General features: G+C 40.0%; 1 protein-coding gene across 2 annotated transcripts in view; it reads right to left on the bottom strand.

Moving 5' to 3' along the window:
- IFIH1 (interferon induced with helicase C domain 1) overlaps nucleotides 1-18,412 on the bottom strand; it is a 30,694-nt gene extending 12,282 nt beyond the window's left edge. The window contains exons 1-6 of one of the 2 annotated variants that reach the window (XM_009676150.2): nucleotides 17,622-18,412; nucleotides 15,600-15,756; nucleotides 13,256-13,432; nucleotides 6,166-6,249; nucleotides 2,551-2,771; nucleotides 1,508-1,718 (exon numbers count right to left, since the gene is read on the bottom strand). In XM_009676150.2, coding sequence (XP_009674445.2) covers nucleotides 1,508-1,718; nucleotides 2,551-2,771; nucleotides 6,166-6,249; nucleotides 13,256-13,432; nucleotides 15,600-15,756; nucleotides 17,622-18,062 — 1,291 coding nt within the window. In that variant the 5' untranslated portion in view covers nucleotides 18,063-18,412. The remainder of the gene's footprint in view (nucleotides 1-1,507; nucleotides 1,719-2,550; nucleotides 2,772-6,165; nucleotides 6,250-13,255; nucleotides 13,433-15,599; nucleotides 15,757-17,621) is intronic. The other variant, XM_009676151.2, reaches the window with a different exon arrangement.
- Between the last annotated feature and the right edge of the window lie 2,317 nt (nucleotides 18,413-20,729).

The raw sequence follows: 20,729 nt of genomic DNA, 5'->3' as shown, positions 1-20,729 counted from the left end.
CATGTAATGCAGATCTCTGTGGAAACAGAAGAAACAAGAAGGATGAACAGAAATTAGGAATGAAATACTTGTAACTAGATTCTTATTTAAGGATGGCTTATCGAGGCTGTGAATTAACCAAGTCATAGCCATAAAAGTGAAGCTGTTCAGGCTCATGCTCTGTCCAGTCTTGCTTTGCTTTGGTTCAGCTGAACTTATTAGCACAGGTGTAATAGCATGGAAACATGGCTGTACGGTTTGCAGGGTCACCTCAGTTCTGAAAAATATAAAACTCCTTGTGAAAGAAGCTTTGCAAGGCGTGGATCCCTTTCGAAAAAACATTGCATGACACAAGCTGGTAGCCCAACTCTAATCAGGTCAGTTATTCCTGTAGAAATATTTAGGTGCTTCTACATGGCATTTCCAAATGGTTCAGATTCTGGGAAGGTTTATTAACTTGGATGCAGTGGAAAGCAAATTAAAAACAGGCAAATCTCTAGTACTCTGTGCAAGATAATAAGGAATTCTGGAAGAAAGGATGCAATTCTGAAATACTCAAGTGGCTCTGCAGGAGTTAGTTTGGATCAAGCAGTGCTCCAATCAGCGCTAGCCAATGATGGACACAGGCTGACCCTTCAGCTTTCTCTGATCTGAAACAAGTACAAGTACTTACCCAGACAAGTACTTATACTATCTGAGATCCATTATTTTGAACATCATAGCTCTTCTCTCCACTATACCTCCATTACACCCTGCCTCACCTAATAAAGAGTTGACTGTAAGTAGATCCAGAGAGAAGTTAACTGCTTACAGAGGAAAGTCACTGCAACCCAAATCTTAGAGCTGAGGTCATGCGTACTTCCATTACTTGTAAGTCATTTGTAAACCATTTTGTTTCCGATTTCCTACAGATATCCACCCCTTTTCATTTTTGGGAAACAATTTTACATCTCATCTTTTATCTTTTGTTTTGCCCAACTTCCTTCATCTGCTGTTGGAGACTATTATATTGCCTACATCACAGAGATGCGGTAAGAAGTAATCCTATCTCTCTATGTTAGTAAAATGATAAGAGCTTAAAGAATATAACTTTTATAACAGATTGGTTCCTATCTTGTATTCCATTATATTTTTCAAATTAGAGATTACATTTGAAGTTTTATCCTTTTTTAAACACACCTTCTCTATAACTTTTACGTGATATAACTCAATGTTCTACTACCTAAGCAAGCTTAGGAACTGGCATCAGTATACCTGCATCTGCACAAAATTCTGCTTGAGCTCAATAAAATGGGAACCACAACCAATATTTAGTACAGATAAACTGCAAGAGTCTAATCTGGCTTGAAAATTTTTCATGCTCATTGACTTAAGATCTGGCTTTGACTCTCAGAGTCCAGCTTGCGTTTGTAAAACCAGTCAGTTAAAAAAGTATTAACTATTGAATCCCACACATTTTTGCTCTGCAGTTTTCCAGAGCAGTCATACTTTTAGCCCCTCTGTAAAAAATCCAGAGTGAAAAACTTGCCTGATAAGCGGACACCTTCCTCATCTTCTTTAGTTGCGTTTAGCAGTGAATTCTCAAGGATCTGTGCTGTACTGATTATGACATCATTTCTTCTGACAACTTCAGGAAATGAGATTTTCAGCTGAGAATCACCACTTAAACCAATAACCTGATACCAACGCTTCAGGAATGGCTGAAACTCCTTTCGTAAATGCTGTTCCACCAATGGTACCTGAGTAAGTTTCCAAAGAATTTAAACCAGAACTTACACAGGGTTGTCAGAGATGTTGTTAGGTGAACATACATTCTGTGCAACATACACTTTATTTTAAAGGCAAACACCACCTTATTCACTGCTGCAAGGTAGAATTAAATAAAAAACAGACAAAACAAAAAACCTCCAAACACTAAAAATCCCAAACCAAAGCCTCCCAGACCCGAACCCCTACAAAACTTTGTTCCAAAAACTTTGGCTTAAATGTGCCTTAGAAAGAACAAACAAACCATGCTCTGGCTCCTTAACTGAGCTTATAAAATGCTATCAATTTTCTTCTTATAGGATGATCTGGGTATCTTTTAATCATTTATAAGATTATTAAATATATTCAGATATTTATATTTTAAAATTACAATAGAAAAAGTTTAATTTAGATGCCGTGAATGTAACTGTAAACATTACAGTCATTATCAGAAAATCTGACAGAATATTCCTCAAGTACTATAAGGCTCATTAGGTAGCTTTCATTACCAAATCCAAATGCACAATGTGCAAAACAGATTTCTGATTTTTTAAAATACTGTTTTAGTTTTATTCATCCTACCAAGGAATTGTACTTTTTCCAATGATGTAGTTATTATGGCACACTTTGATTCCAATTGGACTCAGATAAATTAAAATCATTCATGTTTGCACCAATATAATGGAGATGACAGTCCAGAGCCTTATTCTTTTAAACATAGCTGCATCTGGAGAACCTGAGAAATGGATTTATACTCATTTTAGAAATTCTGTATTAACAGTGCATGAGGCTTGAAAAATTCTCTTTTTTAATGAACCAACATACCTTATTAACAAGTACTATAACTTTTCCAGGCTTTGATGCTCTTCTCTTCTTATCCAAGTGATCTTTGGTAATGTAAACAGCCACTCTGGTTTTACCACTGCCTGTAGGGAGACATATGACAATATTCTCCCCGTTCAGTGCTGGTTTTGCAACTTCCATCTGGTAATCTCTCAGGATCAGATCTGGCTCAGGTGAAGCTCTGCTTTCCATATCATCTTCATCTAAGAGTACAGACAAATATACATATCAAACAGGAGGCATGGAACATTCATCAGAATATTGAACAAATGACAAATGGAAAAATATTAATTTGCTATGAAAAGTATCTTCTGAGTGAATGGAAACAGGGCATATTAGCTTAGGAATGCTGTTCTGTGGAGCTGTGCAACTCCAGCTCAGTACTGCTTACAACCAGGCACCTACCAGGGTGGGTAGAGTCAGCCACAGTATGTCTTCACCCATCTATGTTGACATGAGTATTATTATGTGTAAATTCAAATGATACAGTTCAGTAGCACTGGGACCAACAAAGGTTGTGTTCCAAGTCACAGTATTTATAATCTAGCCAATCTTACGTGACTTTCCCTTTCATCAGTACTGAAATTTATTTGGTTGCAAGTGAGCTACCTTCTTAAATATGCTACAGAGGAAGAAAACAAGACGGAGTCATAGAAATAAAAAGAGATAGGGACCACTTAAAAATTGATGAAGGGAGTTATGAAGTATAAAGATCAAACAGATAAGAAAATTCAATTGCCCATACAAGATAGAACTAACCCTGCTGAATGTATCACACCTATTTACGGCAGATTGCGCTGCTTCCAGACTGACTCATACATAATGCAATCTGAGCTGTTCACTAAAAAACCATAGGCATTGGCTACCTGAAGGCCAAAACCTTCCATCTATCATTTAAAATCCAATGGCAGGGAGTTCAGATCCACTGCTCACAGGTGAAACAAGCTTCAGAAGTTAAAAGTGCTGATAAAAGATGTCATATCATTTCAGGCAGCAAGAAAGGAGTGTCAGGTCTCTGAGCTTACATATATGTAGGAAGTCAGAAATTATATATAAGAATATAAGAAGAATTTATTTCAATTTATTTTCCTACAGATGTGTTTAAATTTGCCTCAAAGCATTAACTGCCCTCAACGACAATGAGAGATAAATTCTACTAAACTAAAGGGGAAAAAAAAACATAGTCTTATTTCCTGATGAGATCATTAAATGAAGAATCATGGGGTTTTATTATCACTGATACATTATACACAAAATAAGTGTATTTTTCTAGTACCCCTGATTCCATTAAATAAAACTAAACTAACAGAAAGTAATGAACCTTGAGAAAATACTGCTGATGGAAACATCCGAATGCCATTCCTAAGTGTTTTTTGCTTGTTTTGCCTTTTAGTGCAAGTGCAGTAACTACCTGGAACAAAGGGAAATTCACACTAGAGAGTACTTGCCGTTACTTATCTGACTTCTACTACTCTCTTTTGAGGAAGAACATTGTTTGCTTTCTGCTTGGCTAAATCCAATTGTTCAATCATACTGAAACTAGCACTTTATCATCCATCTGTTTGGTTAAATTTTATTATCTTAACATCCTCAACTAACTGTCCAGGCCTAAAAAATATTTAACTTTGCTCCCTTCTAGCTTCCCTGATCCTTGTTTACATAAATGTTCATACAGGAATCTTTACATAGGGTATGATTCCATTAAAGAATTTTCATAATGCACAGTATAACTTTAGGAAAGTCGTCTGCTACCCTACAAGACGCATATGAATTGCTGCTCCAGGCTAAAAGAATCATGATAATTATTCTTCTGTTCTTCTAAATCTAAAATTCTAACATTCTTCTTCAACGTAAAATGATGCTTGCACAGAAAACTGACTAAATCCATATGTTTCTGTGCATTAAAATCCAAATCATGTCAGTGCATTAAGACACTACCTATACATCTGTTTAATACAACAACTTTACTGCAAAATTTGAAATCATAAAATACATAAATGCCACAAAGTCTACCTGTACCACCTTAGCTATTGTTCTCATGCTTGCTCTCACTGAGTTTACTAGGCTATAATAAAAGCATGAATCTTTTTAAAAAAATGTTTTAACTAATTGTTTTTAAAGCTCATGTGTTAACAGAACATATAGCAAATGATCATAAAAAAATCCATTCTGCAGTTTTCACATAACTTTAGTGATTTCTTTTCTACGGAACTACTGGATATAGCCAATGTCCGAGTTGCTTAATGGGAGGTTTTTCAGTGACCTTAATGTCAGGCCATTTATATATGTGTTACTCCCCAGTAGTTTACATCAGTTTGACCAACTGATCCATTGTGACTATGCATAGAATAGAGAAGTTTCTCTGCCCTGACATTTCATGTGACCCAGCGAGGAAAAGAACTTAACATGACCGATAAGTCACCTCAGTTGACACAGAAGTGCAAAGCATATTCCTCAGAGCTAACAATGCTTGTACTAAAACTCTATCTATAAGAAGGCAATTTAGATTCAAGATGCTCTGAATTTTCTGTGTATTTGTAAAATGGATTAATTTTAGTATTAAACAAGGCTATAACTACTTTAAAGCATTTATCATGCTTTGCGGGCATATACTACTTATAAGAATTACATTGACTTTACTGATCTAATAGCTTTATTAGACAGAGCTGGTCTGTAAGGTACCCAGATTATTCCTAGCCCCTGCACAAGACATAGTCCCAGAACAAACTTTACTAAGGATGCCAAACGGCATTTTGTTCCTCTTGAATTCTGTGCAGGCAAATACAAGGTATGCTTAAATCCTACATGGTAGACAGCTGCAAATTAGTTTGGCCTGAGGTCCAAGATTAAGAAAAAAAAAGGGAGGAGGATATCTGGGATGTCTTTTAGAACAGCAGTATTTGCTTAGGCTCAAGAGTATATATGGAGCAAGATCAAATCTGTGTACGAAGTATTGTGTAAACACAGTTTGATCTTTAGTTTAGTGCTACATATTGTTTAACTTACAGATATGTTTAAAAAACAGATCTGCAAATGTCTCTGGATAATAACTCCCACTGATCAGGTTGCTAAACACTTTTATGAATAGTGCTATGAAATTAGGCCCAAAATGGACCTTCATATGGTTCTGCAAGTCCCTTGGAAATGATTCTCCTCATCCTTAGATGACTCCAAAGCATGGCCTATTCCCTCTCACTTCCCCTATGCAGGGGCCAGGCTCTTCTCTGAAAGGAGAGGAAGCGCTTATATATTGCGGTATTATGAATCTGTTCAGGGGATTGGACTAGATGACCTCTGGAAGTCCCTTCTAACCTACATAATTCTATTATTCTGTATCATTGACCATTTGTATGATGGCAAGCTCTGGAGACCTAGTCAGAGGATCCCAACAAATCAACTCTTCTTGGGGTTGGGAGTTAAGTCCAGACCTATAAAAATGGCATCTAATTTCCAACAAAATAAGAGGAAGTCTTGCACCTGAAAACTGTTGCTAGAGTTCACAGTAAAAACCTTTGATTTTTGTTCTAGCCCATTCACAGAGTGCTTACCCCTCCAGAGCTTATTTTACAATTACTAAATAACAGAAGAGAAACATACCTGAATCACTGGTTGTGCTGCCGCTCTGTGCCAGGTTTGCATTCATGTTACTGACACTTCCATCTCCTATACAGACATCAGACTCTAAACGAAAAACACAAACCAATATACATATAAACAGGAGATAATAGCATTTATTAAAAACCATATGCAGATAGTAGGTTTGCTATACAAATAGCAAAATGGTATCTCTCTCTATCTCCCTAAATAATTGGAAGTCTGATCTAAGTTAGGCAGCTTGCAGCCAGAGCCTAGCCTTGATGATACATTATATATTCCACACTACTCCACCATATTCTCTTACTATGTCAAGGAGTGTGAGGAATGGGAGCAAAAGTGAGGCAACTGTTTCTGTACTACCTGCTATTATTACTAGCAGATTCCTTACTACAGTGTTTCTGAATCACAGGTCCGAACCACATCAGACAAAAGCAGCGTTAATAGGTGCTGGCAGCTGCAGCTTAATATCAGAAATAAGAAATGGCTGTAATTACAGTCCAAAAATAGCGGTAACCACAGAAATGCAACCTGTCTTTAACTGCCTTTAATTATACCTAGGCAAAGAATTTATATCTTCAGGCAGTAATTACAGCTGCTTTTCGTCTCCAGCCTTGCGGGAAGCAAGTTGTTGCTGCTTCACAGACTGAACGAAGACAGATAAGCCAAACAGAGGTTTTTTCAAAAATTTTGAGAAATATTCCATAGTGGAATCTGTTTAATATGCTTTAAACATAGAGCTAGGTCCGGACAGGCTTGACTTTTATTTGAATTGGAAGGGGTAACACCAGTGCTACTCTGTGCAGCTTTTTTTCTTGATAATGTTAAGATCATCTGCCTGCAGAACACAGATGTAAAGGAGTTTCATTTTGGAGTAGATTAACAGAAGCAATAAGGGAATCTAGAAAGTTTAAATGAACTTACCAAGTCTTCAGTCCTGAAAGTAATAAATTATACCAGAAACCTCTAGTAAAGTTCTTTATGTTCATAAAATGGGGTCATTAAAACAATCATTTCCAAATGTACTCTAGGTTCCCAAAGCCTTCCATATTACCTTGTAAGATTTCTAAGCTGAGTGTTTAGTACCACAAGAAAGCATATTCCTCTCACGTCATTCATCTCACTGAAAGCATAGCTATTAAAAGTTCACTGGCCAAGCAGGAGGCATGTTAGGTGAGTCTAAAGAGGAGATAAGTCCTAGACTCAGTTCTATTGAACGTTTTCATGTTACCTGTGAGCCTGATAACCACTTAAGAATTATGTAGAAGACAAAAGTCTATGGGACTTTGGGAAGTCTTGAGAACAAGATCTAAATTCAAACTGAACTTAAATTGTAGAGGTGGCCTGTGATCAAGGCAGCTGTATGACAGAAAGGGCTATGGTGAGTTTCACGTCCCAGACTAAATGCACATCAATAGTGAGTGACATCATCACAAAAAAAGAGCAAACCTTTATCCAGTATGTGTTAAAAGGTGTGCTAATAGACAAAGGAGAGAATTACCCTGATTTGTTAAATGCTCTTATCTAGAATATTTCGTCCTGTTCTAGGCACTAAACTTTCAAAAGGCAAGAAACAATTAGAACGAAAAGAGGTTTAGAAAACGTGACATGTACTTTAAAAGATCTGTGCTAGTTTAAAGCAAAAGGAAATAAAAGAAAGAAGACAGGAGGAAAGGACAACAGAACACAGTCTTCCTCTAATCATAAAAGGCTGCTGGGAAGACAACGGGCATTAACTATTGTTGTTAACAACCCAGGGACTGTAGGAACAATAAGGAAAATAATCAATTAAAAGCTAATAAAATTCAACTTCAGGATGTCTGCAGAATTTTCTTCATCTAAAGGTCTTACAATAGAGAAGACAAGTGTCTGGCACGGATTCCTGTGGTATAATTTATTTTATTTAACTTTTTCTTAGACAAAGAAAAATTGAGCAATGTAACTTATTTTCTTATTAAAGATAGAATCAAAAATCCAAAACATAAAAAGGAAAAGCAATGTCATGATTTAGTGTAGTCATGCATCTCTTGGGTGTTTGCCTGAAAGCAGTGGCCTGGACATGACCACCTGCATGATTCTTTCTAGTCCTGTTTTTCTGTATCTTTTCAGAAGGGAATGGAAGAGCAAAAAAGAAAGAAAAACATGCAGTTCTACTGGACACACAGTGCTTCAAGTATATTAAAGACAAACGTTCTGTTGTACTCCCTGAAAGCCATAGGGATTTTACCCGTAAATCAGATATGTTTTTTTAAAAAAACAGGTTTCTGCACATAACATAGAAAAGATTAAGTCACAGATCCCAGGTAAATAAAAACAAAATGGAACTATTAAATCTTTCAGGCTTTTAGCAAGTAAAAGCAGAAACTGACAATCCCATTGCACCCACTAGAAGACTTGGATACTACCACAGAAATCTGGCAAGTATGTTATGGATATTCTAATGTTAAGCTCTCCCTCTGCTGGGCGATAAATATATTACACCGATTTTTTTTTCCTGACCCAACAACGCAATTTATATAGTTAGATTTTCCAAAAACTCAGACATTTTGACATCTGAAGAGATATAGAATTTTTCTGGAAAAGATCTGCTCCAAACAGACTCATCCTGCACCATCTGTCAGCTTATCTCTAGCATTCTGCAATGGAGCTCAAAGTGCATATAGGAAATCAATCAGGATAACAGCATTCACCTCCATTTTGCCTAACTAGCTCATGTAACTTGGGGCCTATCAACTTTTTCCATAGCTTTTCCAGTGAATATCCCATTGCTGTCCATAGGCATAAAACTTACTGTCCCCAACAAATAATTCATACAGCAAGATAGACACTATGAATGAAAGTTCAGCACTAAAGAGAACTTACGGACACTTAACTCCGAGAACGGTATACTCCTGAAATACGTTACTAGTGTCTTGGCAAGTGAGGTGGGAATTTAGCCATCTGTGTTCAGCAAAAATACGAAGCTTTGACTTTCCTTTATGCAAGTTTTGGTCTCCTTGGAAGATGAATGACTAACGGAAATGAAACTGCTAGCTCCCAGAACAAGTATAATAGAGACAACTGAAACATAAGTTCTATACCAAGCTACCTGAGTCGCTATAGAGTCAGAAATTTGTTCAACTTTAACTGCTAATTTGTTCTTCTTACTTATATAATCATGAAAAGTGATGCAAACATCTGTCTTTGTGTCCTACAAGTTTCCTCATTTATTCCATACAAACCTCAAAACCTGGTGCAACTAGAAGTTACAACCATCCATGGGAAGTGTTATGATGGGGAGGGGTATTTAAAGACTTCAAGCACCTAAATTAAAAGGCTAGAAAAAATTTCTCTTAGCAATTAGCGCAGTCAACAGAAAGGCACTTTTAAAAAATGCATCTGGAGCCCAATTTATATAAATTTCCCCTGTAATTATATAATAGCATATATCTAATATTCCATTAAAAGACAGTCTTGTCCTGAGAACAGAAGAAAGCATTACCAGTTATAAGATGTGTTCAAAGACCTGTGACAAACTATTAAGCAGCATCAGTGGGAATTCCAGGTATGAAAATGACATTGACATCTCTTGCTTTCACTTTCTAGGAATCCACATGGATAGGAAGGAGGGAATAAAATTAAAATTCTATGCATCTATTCTGTGTGATCTCCTATCTAAAATGACTACTGAAAGATATACATGCAGCAGTGAATATGCATTCACAGTGTTTTGTAAATAATTATCTGAATTACAATGTGCAGTATGCATTACAAAATCACCTCTCAATAGAACATCAGTGGAGAAAGTGAATGTAAAATACTCATTTTCCAAATGAAAGGTGGACAGCGTAACGTTCTCCTTTATAAATTGTGGCAGTGTTCTTGAATTATTATAAATAGTTATGATAAAAAGGTTGATATTATAACAGTTATTTTCACTAATTTCAGCAGTATTCCCTTACAGCACTACTTGCATACTATAACGCAGTGCCCTCCATAGAGAGATTTTCCAGTCACTTTGCATTGGCAAATAAATAAATAGACAATGGAATGCAAAGAACATGGATCGTTGTGTTTTTTAATAATAAAAAATCCTCCTTTCCTGGCCTGTGCTACATCATGTCATAGAATAAATTTCAAATATGGGAAAATATAAATGGATAAAGGATCAAAATATGAACAAGTTAGTAAAATTGGTCCCAATAATCAGCAGTTTTTCTAATTGAAAGCATTAAGGGCCACATTTTGTAAGACATTATTGAAAACTCCATACACCTTACATTTACCACAGGTAAATAATCAAACATTCATTACCAGATTGTACTGGAACCAGCAGGGGGCAAAACATTCTTGAAAATTATGGCCCTGTATATGATGGCGAGAACGGATAGAAATAGGGTACGTGAACTTATTTTCCATCTGTAATTTTTTGACAGTATAATTACTTGTTCCAGTCAACTCCATTTTATGAAACAGATCTTGACAAATAGAGCTGCTATTTATTTAAAGTGTGATTCATACAGGTAACCGGAAACTTAATTCAAGTATTCCACTTCTGATCTATGCAAACTTGCTGTTTTTATGTTGGTTTTTGTGTGTACAGGTTTTTAATCTGTTTTTTTGTAAGTGCAGGTTCTTTCTAGTTTTCTCTTAGGCTAAACCATCTATTTCTACTTCGTCCTTATGACCCTACTGCTCTTATACTTGTCCCTGACTCACCCTGCCCTACGTACTCCAACAAAAGGGTCAGAGGAGGCTTTAGATCCAATGAAATCGCAGTAATTTCAAGTGATTTGAGAAAGCTTCTTTCTCCTTGAAATTTGTCCGTCTTTCTCAATACATGGAGGAATGGTGAGAATTTACTGCAAAACTGACGACCCTTGACAGCATCGAATTGCAAATTAGGTGGGTTCCCAGCCCATGTGGAAGTAGAATCTGGGCTCTAATTGTATTTTTAGCCATCTGGTTTAAAAATATAGTCTAATGAGAGATACACGAGAAAGGATGGAACTGGAGGAAGACTTAAATGCATTTCTGTGTTTGTACAAGTGCATACAGATCAAAGCTTACTACATGGATGGCTGAACGTGAGCTAGTTCCTCTACAGCCATGATAATGCAGCACTGTCTTCTGGCAGCCCTTGCTACATTGCATCTACACTGCTGTTTCAGTCCAGCTCAGAATTGCACTTTTAAAGTGAGTCTGCCAATTGCCTCCACTTATTTTACTTTGGTTCACATCACAGAGATGTTTTGGACTACGTGAAATTAACTCCCTTGGCTGAAACATAATGAGCTGTGTTTCAGCCACTCACAGACAGGCAGTCCACAGCAAAAGACTAAAGTTAATCTGAAGCAAACCATTGAAATACAGCAAAACACAAACATTTTCGGACTGACTACTTCACCGTACAGACCTGCTCAACCACATAACTTGCTAATGTAGACATTCACATTGTCTATTTAATATGATTACAGTTCTGTGCTGATTAGATGATAGTTTTCAGGCTGGAATTACCTTGTGCCAGGCTAGTGGACAGCTAAATAGCTTTAGTTACCTGCAAGTCCTACCCTCCATTGGCTGCAACTAAAAGTCTAAACCTTGCACTGAAAGGATCCTAACTTAGAGTGAGGATAATTCAGTTTAATCCATTCCGTAACATCCTTAAATATTTGGAACTTCTTCTTTGTACTGCCAAGGTATGTTCCAATCCAGGAAAACTAGACTGGTATTTTTGCTGTAGTTAATTCACTACTTGCTACCAAGCACTTCGATATGCTGTTGATATCATGAAATGAAAAAATAATCTATCTACTGTTGCACACTGAAAGGCTGCAGCTTTCAGAGCCAAATTCTTCTTGATTTATTCATGTTTTATAAAAAAATGCAGCACTAGCTGTCTCACTTCCTTGGCTCACTAAGACCAATAAAATCATTTCATGCAGGATTTATCTCAGTTTCAACTATTGTTTGAGTTCCATCTGAAGTTGTAACAAATACGAATGGTTCCTTAATCATAGAGCATATGTTTGAATCATCAGTTCCCAGTTAGCTCTGCAATTGCTGCTGCTCATAATCAGCTACCAATGCACAATTTTAGAAGTAGATCCATATGAACAACAGGCTCAAACAATTCCTTAAAGCTGTACTTCTGAGCATGTGATGTGAAGTGATTCAGGCTTAATCTGATGCTCTGTAAATATAAACCCTAAAAAGTACTTGTTGGACAACTAGTTCTAAAGGACTAAAGATAAAAATGTTTCCAGTATCAAACATCAGCCCTCTACTAACAGAAGATCTTGATATAGATGCAGTTTTACTGATGTAGAAACACTCTTCTTGATTTAAACTTTGTCATTGCTGGGAGGAGTTGCTAATGTAAACCAAATTTTTCATTGATTAGTACAAACCTACCTTGAACAGGTGTGAGACAGAGGATTAATTTAACAGTATTAATATAATTAATAATACTAAAGAAGTACGCATGTGAAAATTATTCATTTCTTTACACAGTAAAGTAATAAAAAATTAATACAATGTTGTTTAAAAATACTACTTAAGAGAAAAGGAAGACCACTAATGTTGCTCAATTGGGAGATCAAACAGACCACAGTATATCAAACATAATCACTACAAGCAGGGTAAACAGAGCATTGTCTCCATGAAGACTACACATAGCATGCCACAGCTTTTTTGGCCATGTCCTCTCAATTCTGTACTGCGCAAGCAAACTGGTTTCTGAATCAGCTCTTCATATTTATTTTAGGTGAAGATTTTTTTCATACTTTTCAGATTAATTAGTTCAAGGATGACAATATTATTAATTTCTCATCCTAGATCTGCTCCTTTGAACCGAAGTGAGCAAACTAGAAGATCTGACCCCTAAAATCGCCACTACTGTTAATTCACAGGAAAAAACTGAATTTACTGCTTCCAAGAAATCAAGATGTATGTTTTCCATTCATTCCCTTCACATCAACGGTACCATATGTTCCTGAATTTTTGAGCAACATGGGAGCTAATGAGAAACAAGTGCTATAGAATTTCCACTGAGTTGCTCCCAGTTACTACAGTTTAAGTGGTACCAGAATAAAATAACAATTATTGGACGTACCTGAAGCTACAGAATTCTCTCCAATAGATCTTTCCAAAACGTTACTCTCACTGGCTAACCTGTCATTCATATTTTCTTGCTGTTTGAAATCCTCCACTATAGCATGTCCCGGTTGCCTTGTGACTTCTGTTTCTTCATTTGTCCTGTTATTCATTTCGTTTTCTCTATTTTCTATTCCTAGAAAATAAATAGAAATGCACTATAAAACATTTACTTTCTTTTAGTGTGGAGCACAGAAAACACAGAACTAAACTGAATTCATCATTCATGTTCAAGTTAGCACATAATGGCATGACATACAATCTTGGTCTTGACTTAAACATCGTAGTTTGGATTGTCAATGTTCTTACAAATATTTACAAAATAAAGTTGTTTGTCATTAATCTCTAATATTTGCTGTCACTATGAAGATCTGAAAATTGAATTAGTGGACTAGATCTGTGTTGTATCTTGTCTTAACTCCATCGGTTCTGTAAGCTCATAAATGGATGTACCTCAGAGCAGGACTTCGTCTTAGGCTTTAATACTTTCCCATAAAATAGGAAACTTGAGAGCTTTCTGAAAATGTTCACCCTCCTTCCATTGTTTTGTTTTATTTCAAATATAAAAATTCTTTCTTTTTGACTTATGTTCTGGTATTATTTTTATTACAGACATATAAAACCAGGCATACTCTAAAGGTGAAAATGCTGTTCAACAAATTAAAAACTCTTCATAAAACTTTGGAAAATTGCATTCCAGGGTTTTCCAGATTTGGATTCCATTACTGTGCAATTAGAAATTAAATTTAAAGAAATTAATAGTTTTTTTTATGACAAGATTAATTTTCTATAAAGTTCTCAATTGCTACATATAAGAATCTGGTAATGACAACTTATTTTACTATAACAAATCATTAGGGATCAGACTTGAGCTATAAAATGTACCAACACTCTTCTCCTCACAAGGTACCCGATGAGCCTTTTCTTAGTGCTTCCTGTACTTGTCATTGTATGAGTGGACATTACACGTATAGAACTGTGTACCTGGAAAATGTCTTATACTCTGGTTAGACTAACATGATTTAAGCGTTACACGTTAATCTGCACAGTTTCTTTTTGGGGCTGCATTACCAAAGATTACTGAGAAACCTTTGAATAAATAGATACATTCAGCATTCCATCAAACAAGTGAATTAAACTACTTAAGTGTTACCCTATCTGGTCTGCACCATACTGAAGATTCAGAAATGCAGTTTGCAGGGAAATAATTTTCACAGTTCGCTTATTTGCTAAGTATTTATTACTTTGCTTACCTTACGATAGCAAAGTAAGAAACACAAGAACTTAAGCCTGACAAAGCTGCAACACAAAATGAAGTTTAGGACCACAGTAGCTGCTGCACTACTCCTAGCCTCTGATGTTCCTGCAGAACTACTTTTTAAGGCTCCGACCTGATTGGTCCTGTCCTGCAAGCTGGAAGATACAGTGAAAAGGCATGCTTAAATGTAGCTGCTGCTTATTCGTGTGTGGCAGAGGAATCCGGTCGATTCCTGTCCTCAAGTGGAAGAGACACCTTCATGCACCTCTTACGCCAGTCTGAACGTGTAGTCCCATATGCAGCAACTAAAATTACATGGGGGCCACAAAGACATAGTTCTGGTGAGCTTCTCAAGCAAGAAGGCTGAAGATGCAAAATGGGAAATCTGGTTAAAAAGTTTAGTCCCCAGAAATCTTACCAAACATATGCTGAGCCCAGTATAAAATGAGAGAGAGTGTACTTGGGGGCTGCTTCTGTTTTTCATGTTTTAGAACGTTTTAGGGAAGCACTGGGATAATTTTATTATGTAATAATCACTGCGTGGTATTGGAAAGTACTAGCCAAAATTCTGTAGCTTTTACTTTTTTTCCTATAAATAATCTGTTTACTAGTTTATTCTTTACAGTCAATTTTATACAATATCTCTAGAGACTTGTGACTGTCTTATCCCATTATATGTATTTGTAAATCTGTACTATTAAGGAAACACTAGTCAAAATAATATTCAGAATATATTTAATTAATTATTATAAAAATATCACGCCGAAAACAAATAGGTAATAAACAGTAAGTATTCAGTTGAGTTATAATTATATACATGTTATTAGAATTCTGATGTTATTTAATAACAATTTTAGTGTTTAAGAATCTATAAAGTAAGCTGTTAAGAAACTTGATCCTGAAAGCCTTGGATAACTGAAAGCATTAGTCTCAGTGATGCAGGGAAATCAATACAATGAGAATGCTGTACTGTTTCCTAAGTCATAATTAAAAAAAAAAAAGATATTAAAAGAAGTCATTAGTACTAGTTTAATAAGGTGATTACCTCCCGTATTTCCACTTAAATCATCTGCAAGGTCTTCATGTTGGGTTCCACGCAAAGCGATCAAAAAAGGGGAGAACCAGTCCTTCTTCTGAACTATTCTACTTAACAGTTCCCTTGCACCATCTCTGTTCCCACGATTTTCAGTAACAGTCTGGATCTGGTGAAAATAAAATAAAAAAAACCTTGAGATATAATTTTTAAATGGTTTGGATACATTACTAAGGACAGCATGTTTACAAAAGCACTTCTCTGTCACCATTTAAAACACAGGTAGAAGTAGAGATACGAAGTGGGCCTGCAATAATTTTATTCAGCAGAAGAAATATATTGTATTTTTGTCCAACCTCATATTTATCACATACGGTTTCAGGTAGGATATATAAAACTCAGATCTGAAATTTTATTTGAGAGTGGTAGTACTGAACAATGGTTGTAATAATAACCATTATATAATAATCATTATTATGGAACAATCACTGTTAAAACTGATTTAGCAAATAGCCAACCTTGATCATAGACACAGTGAAGCCACACAGCTTACCAGACCTCAGACTTAATCTCTGATGCAAATTCATACATAAAATGGAACATTTTCCTTCTTAAACGCTGGCTTCATCATTGCACTTCCCACTTGAAGGTACAATAACTAAGCCTCTAGAAAAGCTATTGCCCTGGAAGAAGCTATGGAAAAGCTTCCCAAGGCTGTCTTGAGTGAAACTAGGCAGGCAGGTGATCACAAGAGAAACAGAGAGGCTGTCCCAAAGCAAAGCAGCCTGGGGCAGGTGTTCAGTCTTTAAGGACAACCTCCTCAATGCTCATGAATCATCCATACTGATAAGCAAGCAAATGGGCAGGGACAGCAGCAGGTTAGTTCAGCTGAGCAGGGCTTGAAAGCAAAAAGGAAGTCTATGGGACATGGCAGTAGGAAGAGGTGATCAGAAAGGAATATAGGAAGCACTGTTCAGGTATGCAGGGATGGCATTAAGGCCAAAGCCCTGGTAGAGCTGGAACTGACAAGGATGTGAAGGGTAATGAAGGGCTTCAACAGAAATACCAGCAGCAAAAAGATGCCCAGAGAACATGTGGAACAATTCAGGAATGGGGCAGGCGAGGCCCGCGCCTCTGCCAGCTGTGTTACCACGCTTGATTCCTGGGTCTTCCTCCCTTAGGGAGCATCTGGCCTTTGCTGTTCCCTGACAGTCACCCATCTTGATGAAATGAGGCATATGACTGTTATTTAGCTGAGACAAAGCATCAACTACCTAAAAAGTTGATGGAAAAGCTCAGAGTGCAAATATGATGTAGTTCCCCCATTAATTTGCCATTTTTTCCCTTGTCCCTATGGCAAATCTTACTTCGGTTTATTCTTGTAACACTAAGTCGCAGGATACCCATTTTTTTGGTTTCCAAATAAGTTTCACAACAGTCTGGGCATATCATTGTTGGTCAAATGGAGCAAACATTGCCAAATGTTTTCACCAAAGAATAACACTTACTCTTTCTTGACAAAGTGGCATTTCTGCTCAGCTTCGTTGTCCACTCTGTTCTCAGAAGCAGGTTTTGTTTTGTTTTAACTTAGGTATTCTCTAGGACTTTATGGGCGAGCAGTACCTTACGGTACAGCTCAGAGGCCAGAATACACTTTATGGTCTTCTGAGCCTGGGCTAAGTGGCAAAGTGAGACACATCAGCAGTGCTAGTCAGGATCCTGCCACTTAGATCCTGGTCTATTCCAGCTCTCTGTTCAACACAATTTCTTTCCCTGGTTCTTAGCCAGCATCCGTCCTCCTGGCCCACCACTAAACAGCTTTTTGTGGCCTACTTGGAGTCCTGTTTCTCTGTTCCCTAGAGTTTGGGTTCTTGGTCTCCTTAACCGCCTTTCATTTCTGTACTTACAACACCGTATATTGCTACTACTTCTTTTCTCTCCCATAGCTCCCGGGGGTGGCCGGTGCCTGTAGACACAGGCGGCAGACACTCCCCAGGGCCGGGCCCACCAGGCCGAGGCGGGCAGGCCACTTACCCGCTCCAGGTCCTCGACCTGGAAGATGTCCATCTGCAGGCACTTCTCGGCCACCTGCATGGTCCGCATGTTATCCACCAGCGTGCCGTGGAGCAGCTGCACCAAGTGCACGCAGAGGTCGTGGTCGGCCTCCTCCGCCGGCGAGGGCAGCTGGCTGAGGCTGGGGTTCACGTAGCAGGCGGCCAGGCTGCAGCCGCCGCGCTCCAGCGCCTGCAGGAACTCGGGGAAGCGGTCGCGGGGCCCCCGCTCCACGGCGCGCAGCAGCAGCTCCGCCGCCTCCACCTCGCCCCGCTGCAGCGCCGCCCGCACCTGCTCCCGCTCCTCGGCGCTCAGCGAGGGCAGCCAGTCCAGCACCGGCTGCACCCGGATGGTGCGCTTCAGCCGCGGCCTGAAGCAGGAAATCATGTAGAGGAAGCGCTCGGCTCGGGACTCCTCCGACATCGCGCCGCCGGCGGTCCCCGGCCCCTCGGCGGCCACCTCGCAGGGAGCGGCGCGGGGCGGGGGTGTCCGCTCGTCCTCTGCCGCTTCCCGGCAGGGGGGCCCGCCGCAGCCCTCGAGCCCGGGCTGCTGCTGCCGACGGCGGGGTCTCTGAGGGGGCCCGGCTCGGCGTCAGCGGGGAGAGGAGAGGAGAGGAGCCGACGGGACGCGCCGCAGTGCCGCAGTGCCGCTGGCCCGCGGCCCCTGCCCCTCTTTATGTGCGTCCCGGCCGGGCGCTTTCGGTTTCGTTTGCGCTCCGGTTGCGGCAGCCGCGTTTGTCACGGCCTCCCCTGCGAAGGCGGCTGCGCGTCGGGCGCGGCCGCTGCGGGAGGGAGGGCCGGGCCGGGCCGGGCCCTGAACCTGGCGGGACGGGCTGGAGCCCCGGGCTGGGCGCCAGAGCTGTCCCTCCTGAATATCTGAAAGGAAACCTTTAACAAGAACTATCGGTTTTCAAATAACGTAAGTGTATAACCCACCTCCCAGCTCATGAGCTCCTAGGGCCGCTCTCCCGGTGTTTCAAAATTCTCTCTTACAAGAGACAGAAGCCATTCTCTAGAGGCTTCTTCCGGGCTTTCCAAGCATGCAGCCAGGGAGATATCCAAGGTGATAACCTGAGGGGGTAGGAGCAACGTATCATAGGTGGTCTGTGTTCATCTGCAAGGTATACTTTTTTTGTAGAAAACAGACCCACAAAAGGCCAGCGGGAAAATAAAACTGATCTGTATATTGTAGTGTTTGCTCTGGTATTGTATTCATAGGTTTTTGGCATTTGTCCTTAGTTTGAGCTGCATATACTACCATAAAGTAATCTTGGCCAGCTTGAAGAACTGCCCCTTGCATAAGGAGCAGGAGGTTTTGAGGCTTGCATTGAATTTCCCAGGGGAGCTGTTGGATAGTCTCTGTAACACTGTGGGAAAGGCCTCTCTCCTGAGATGTGCTTTCACCCATACGGTAAATGTCATTGTGCCTCAGGAGCAGGCTTGGTTCCCTTGGCATCCTTGGGTTTTAGGGACCCTCTGTGTGACTCTCAGGTAAGGCAGCAGACACATGAACTCAATTTGATGTTCCACAGGAAAACAACAGAGTGAATAGAGAGCATTTATTAGGCCACACTTGGATTACTGTGTCCACTTAAGTCCATGCCAGTCCAAGAGAGACATTGAAAAGCTAGGGAGGGTCCAGCAGAGGGCCACCATGACTTTTAGAGGATTAGAGAGCTTGACATATGTGTCAGGGGAGGCCCAGGAGGGGCAGCTGAGCCAGTCACAGAGAGTCCTCACGCTCTGGTCCCCACAGCACTCCCCCCCACAAGAAAGGTTCAGGTGGCAGTATAGGTGTCCCTGTCACTTATGAATGGGTTCACAATTAACAGCCAGAAACGAATAACAAAGTTTAATATGTATCACTGGTAACAATAACAATTAAAAGCTAATGATAACAACAATAGTAACAATACACCATTAATCAGTCAGTCACCTCACATGGAACTCCCCACACAACGCAGAACAGGAACAATTACAGTAATTACGAACACAAACATGAGCTCAAACCACCAAGGTGTAGGTACCTGGTGGTTACCAGAGAAGGCGCTGGGGGAGGGAGAAGCGCAGGAAGAGACAAGCAGGCCATGCCCGGGGCTGGGGGGGGCCGCTGCAAGCCCCAGGATTACAGAGCAGGCCACGCCAGGTGCAGCGTGCCGCAGCCATGGGCGCTCCACAGGAAGCAGGCCGCAGCCGCGCCGGCGTGCCGCTTCGGTCACTGCTCCCCGGAGCAGGGAGGGGAGCACTCACGTGGCCGCCGGTGCCGCTGTCAGTAGCGGTGGGGGATCCCCAGCTGCCTGACCCGGTGTCCCGGATCAGGGGCCGCGGCGGTGCTGGCTGCCGCAGCCTGCCGGGGCGGAGAGCTTCCCTCGGTGCGGGGGGAGCCTTGGACAAGGCCGCCGAGGCTGCTGCTTCCCCGCCGCTTCAGTGATTTCAGCTCTCGGCAGCGGCACTTCTTCAGTGAATTCAGCTTTTTCTCACTACCACCACTGCTGGGCTCGCGTGTGCCCCTTTTATCCTAGCCCACTTTGGGACTGCAGGGAAGCGAGTGGTTGAAGTTGTCTAGACCCCCGCTCTTAGTGGTCCGGTTTCAATCCCTAATTATATTGCGGACCTGTTTGCAGACCCCATGCAGACTCACCTTCCTTCTGGAATACTCTACGTGACTGATGGGTAAGGGCTGCTAGGTTACGTGTTCGCCATCCACTAATGATCTTAGATTGTGGCAGTGGGGGATTTCTGCAGGCTATCCCAGGGTTACAAAAGGACAGGGTCATTGGCACCTTATAACCATTGTTCAGTAAAAACCCATTTTCTTAACTTTCCCCCTAAACCAAACCTCTCCATGCCAATATGGTTGAAGGAATTGGGTTTACTCAGCCTAGAGGAAAAGGAGGCTTAGGGGGAATCTAATCCCAGTTTTTCAGTTCCTATAAGGTAGTTACAGGGAAGATGGAGGTACTCTCTTCACAAGGATGCACAGTGACATGGCAAGGGGTAAGGGGCACAAGTTGCTTCAGGGGAAATTTTGTCTGGATATAAGAAAAAAAAAACTTCAATATGAGAGCAATTAAACATTGGAGTCAGTTGC

The sequence above is a fragment of the Struthio camelus genome, chromosome 6, assembly GCF_040807025.1.
Source record: "Struthio camelus isolate bStrCam1 chromosome 6, bStrCam1.hap1, whole genome shotgun sequence".
Lineage (NCBI taxonomy): Eukaryota > Metazoa > Chordata > Aves > Struthioniformes > Struthionidae > Struthio > Struthio camelus.
The sequence above is the reverse complement of the archived record's forward strand: the minus strand, read 5'-3'. Positions and strand labels throughout refer to the sequence as shown.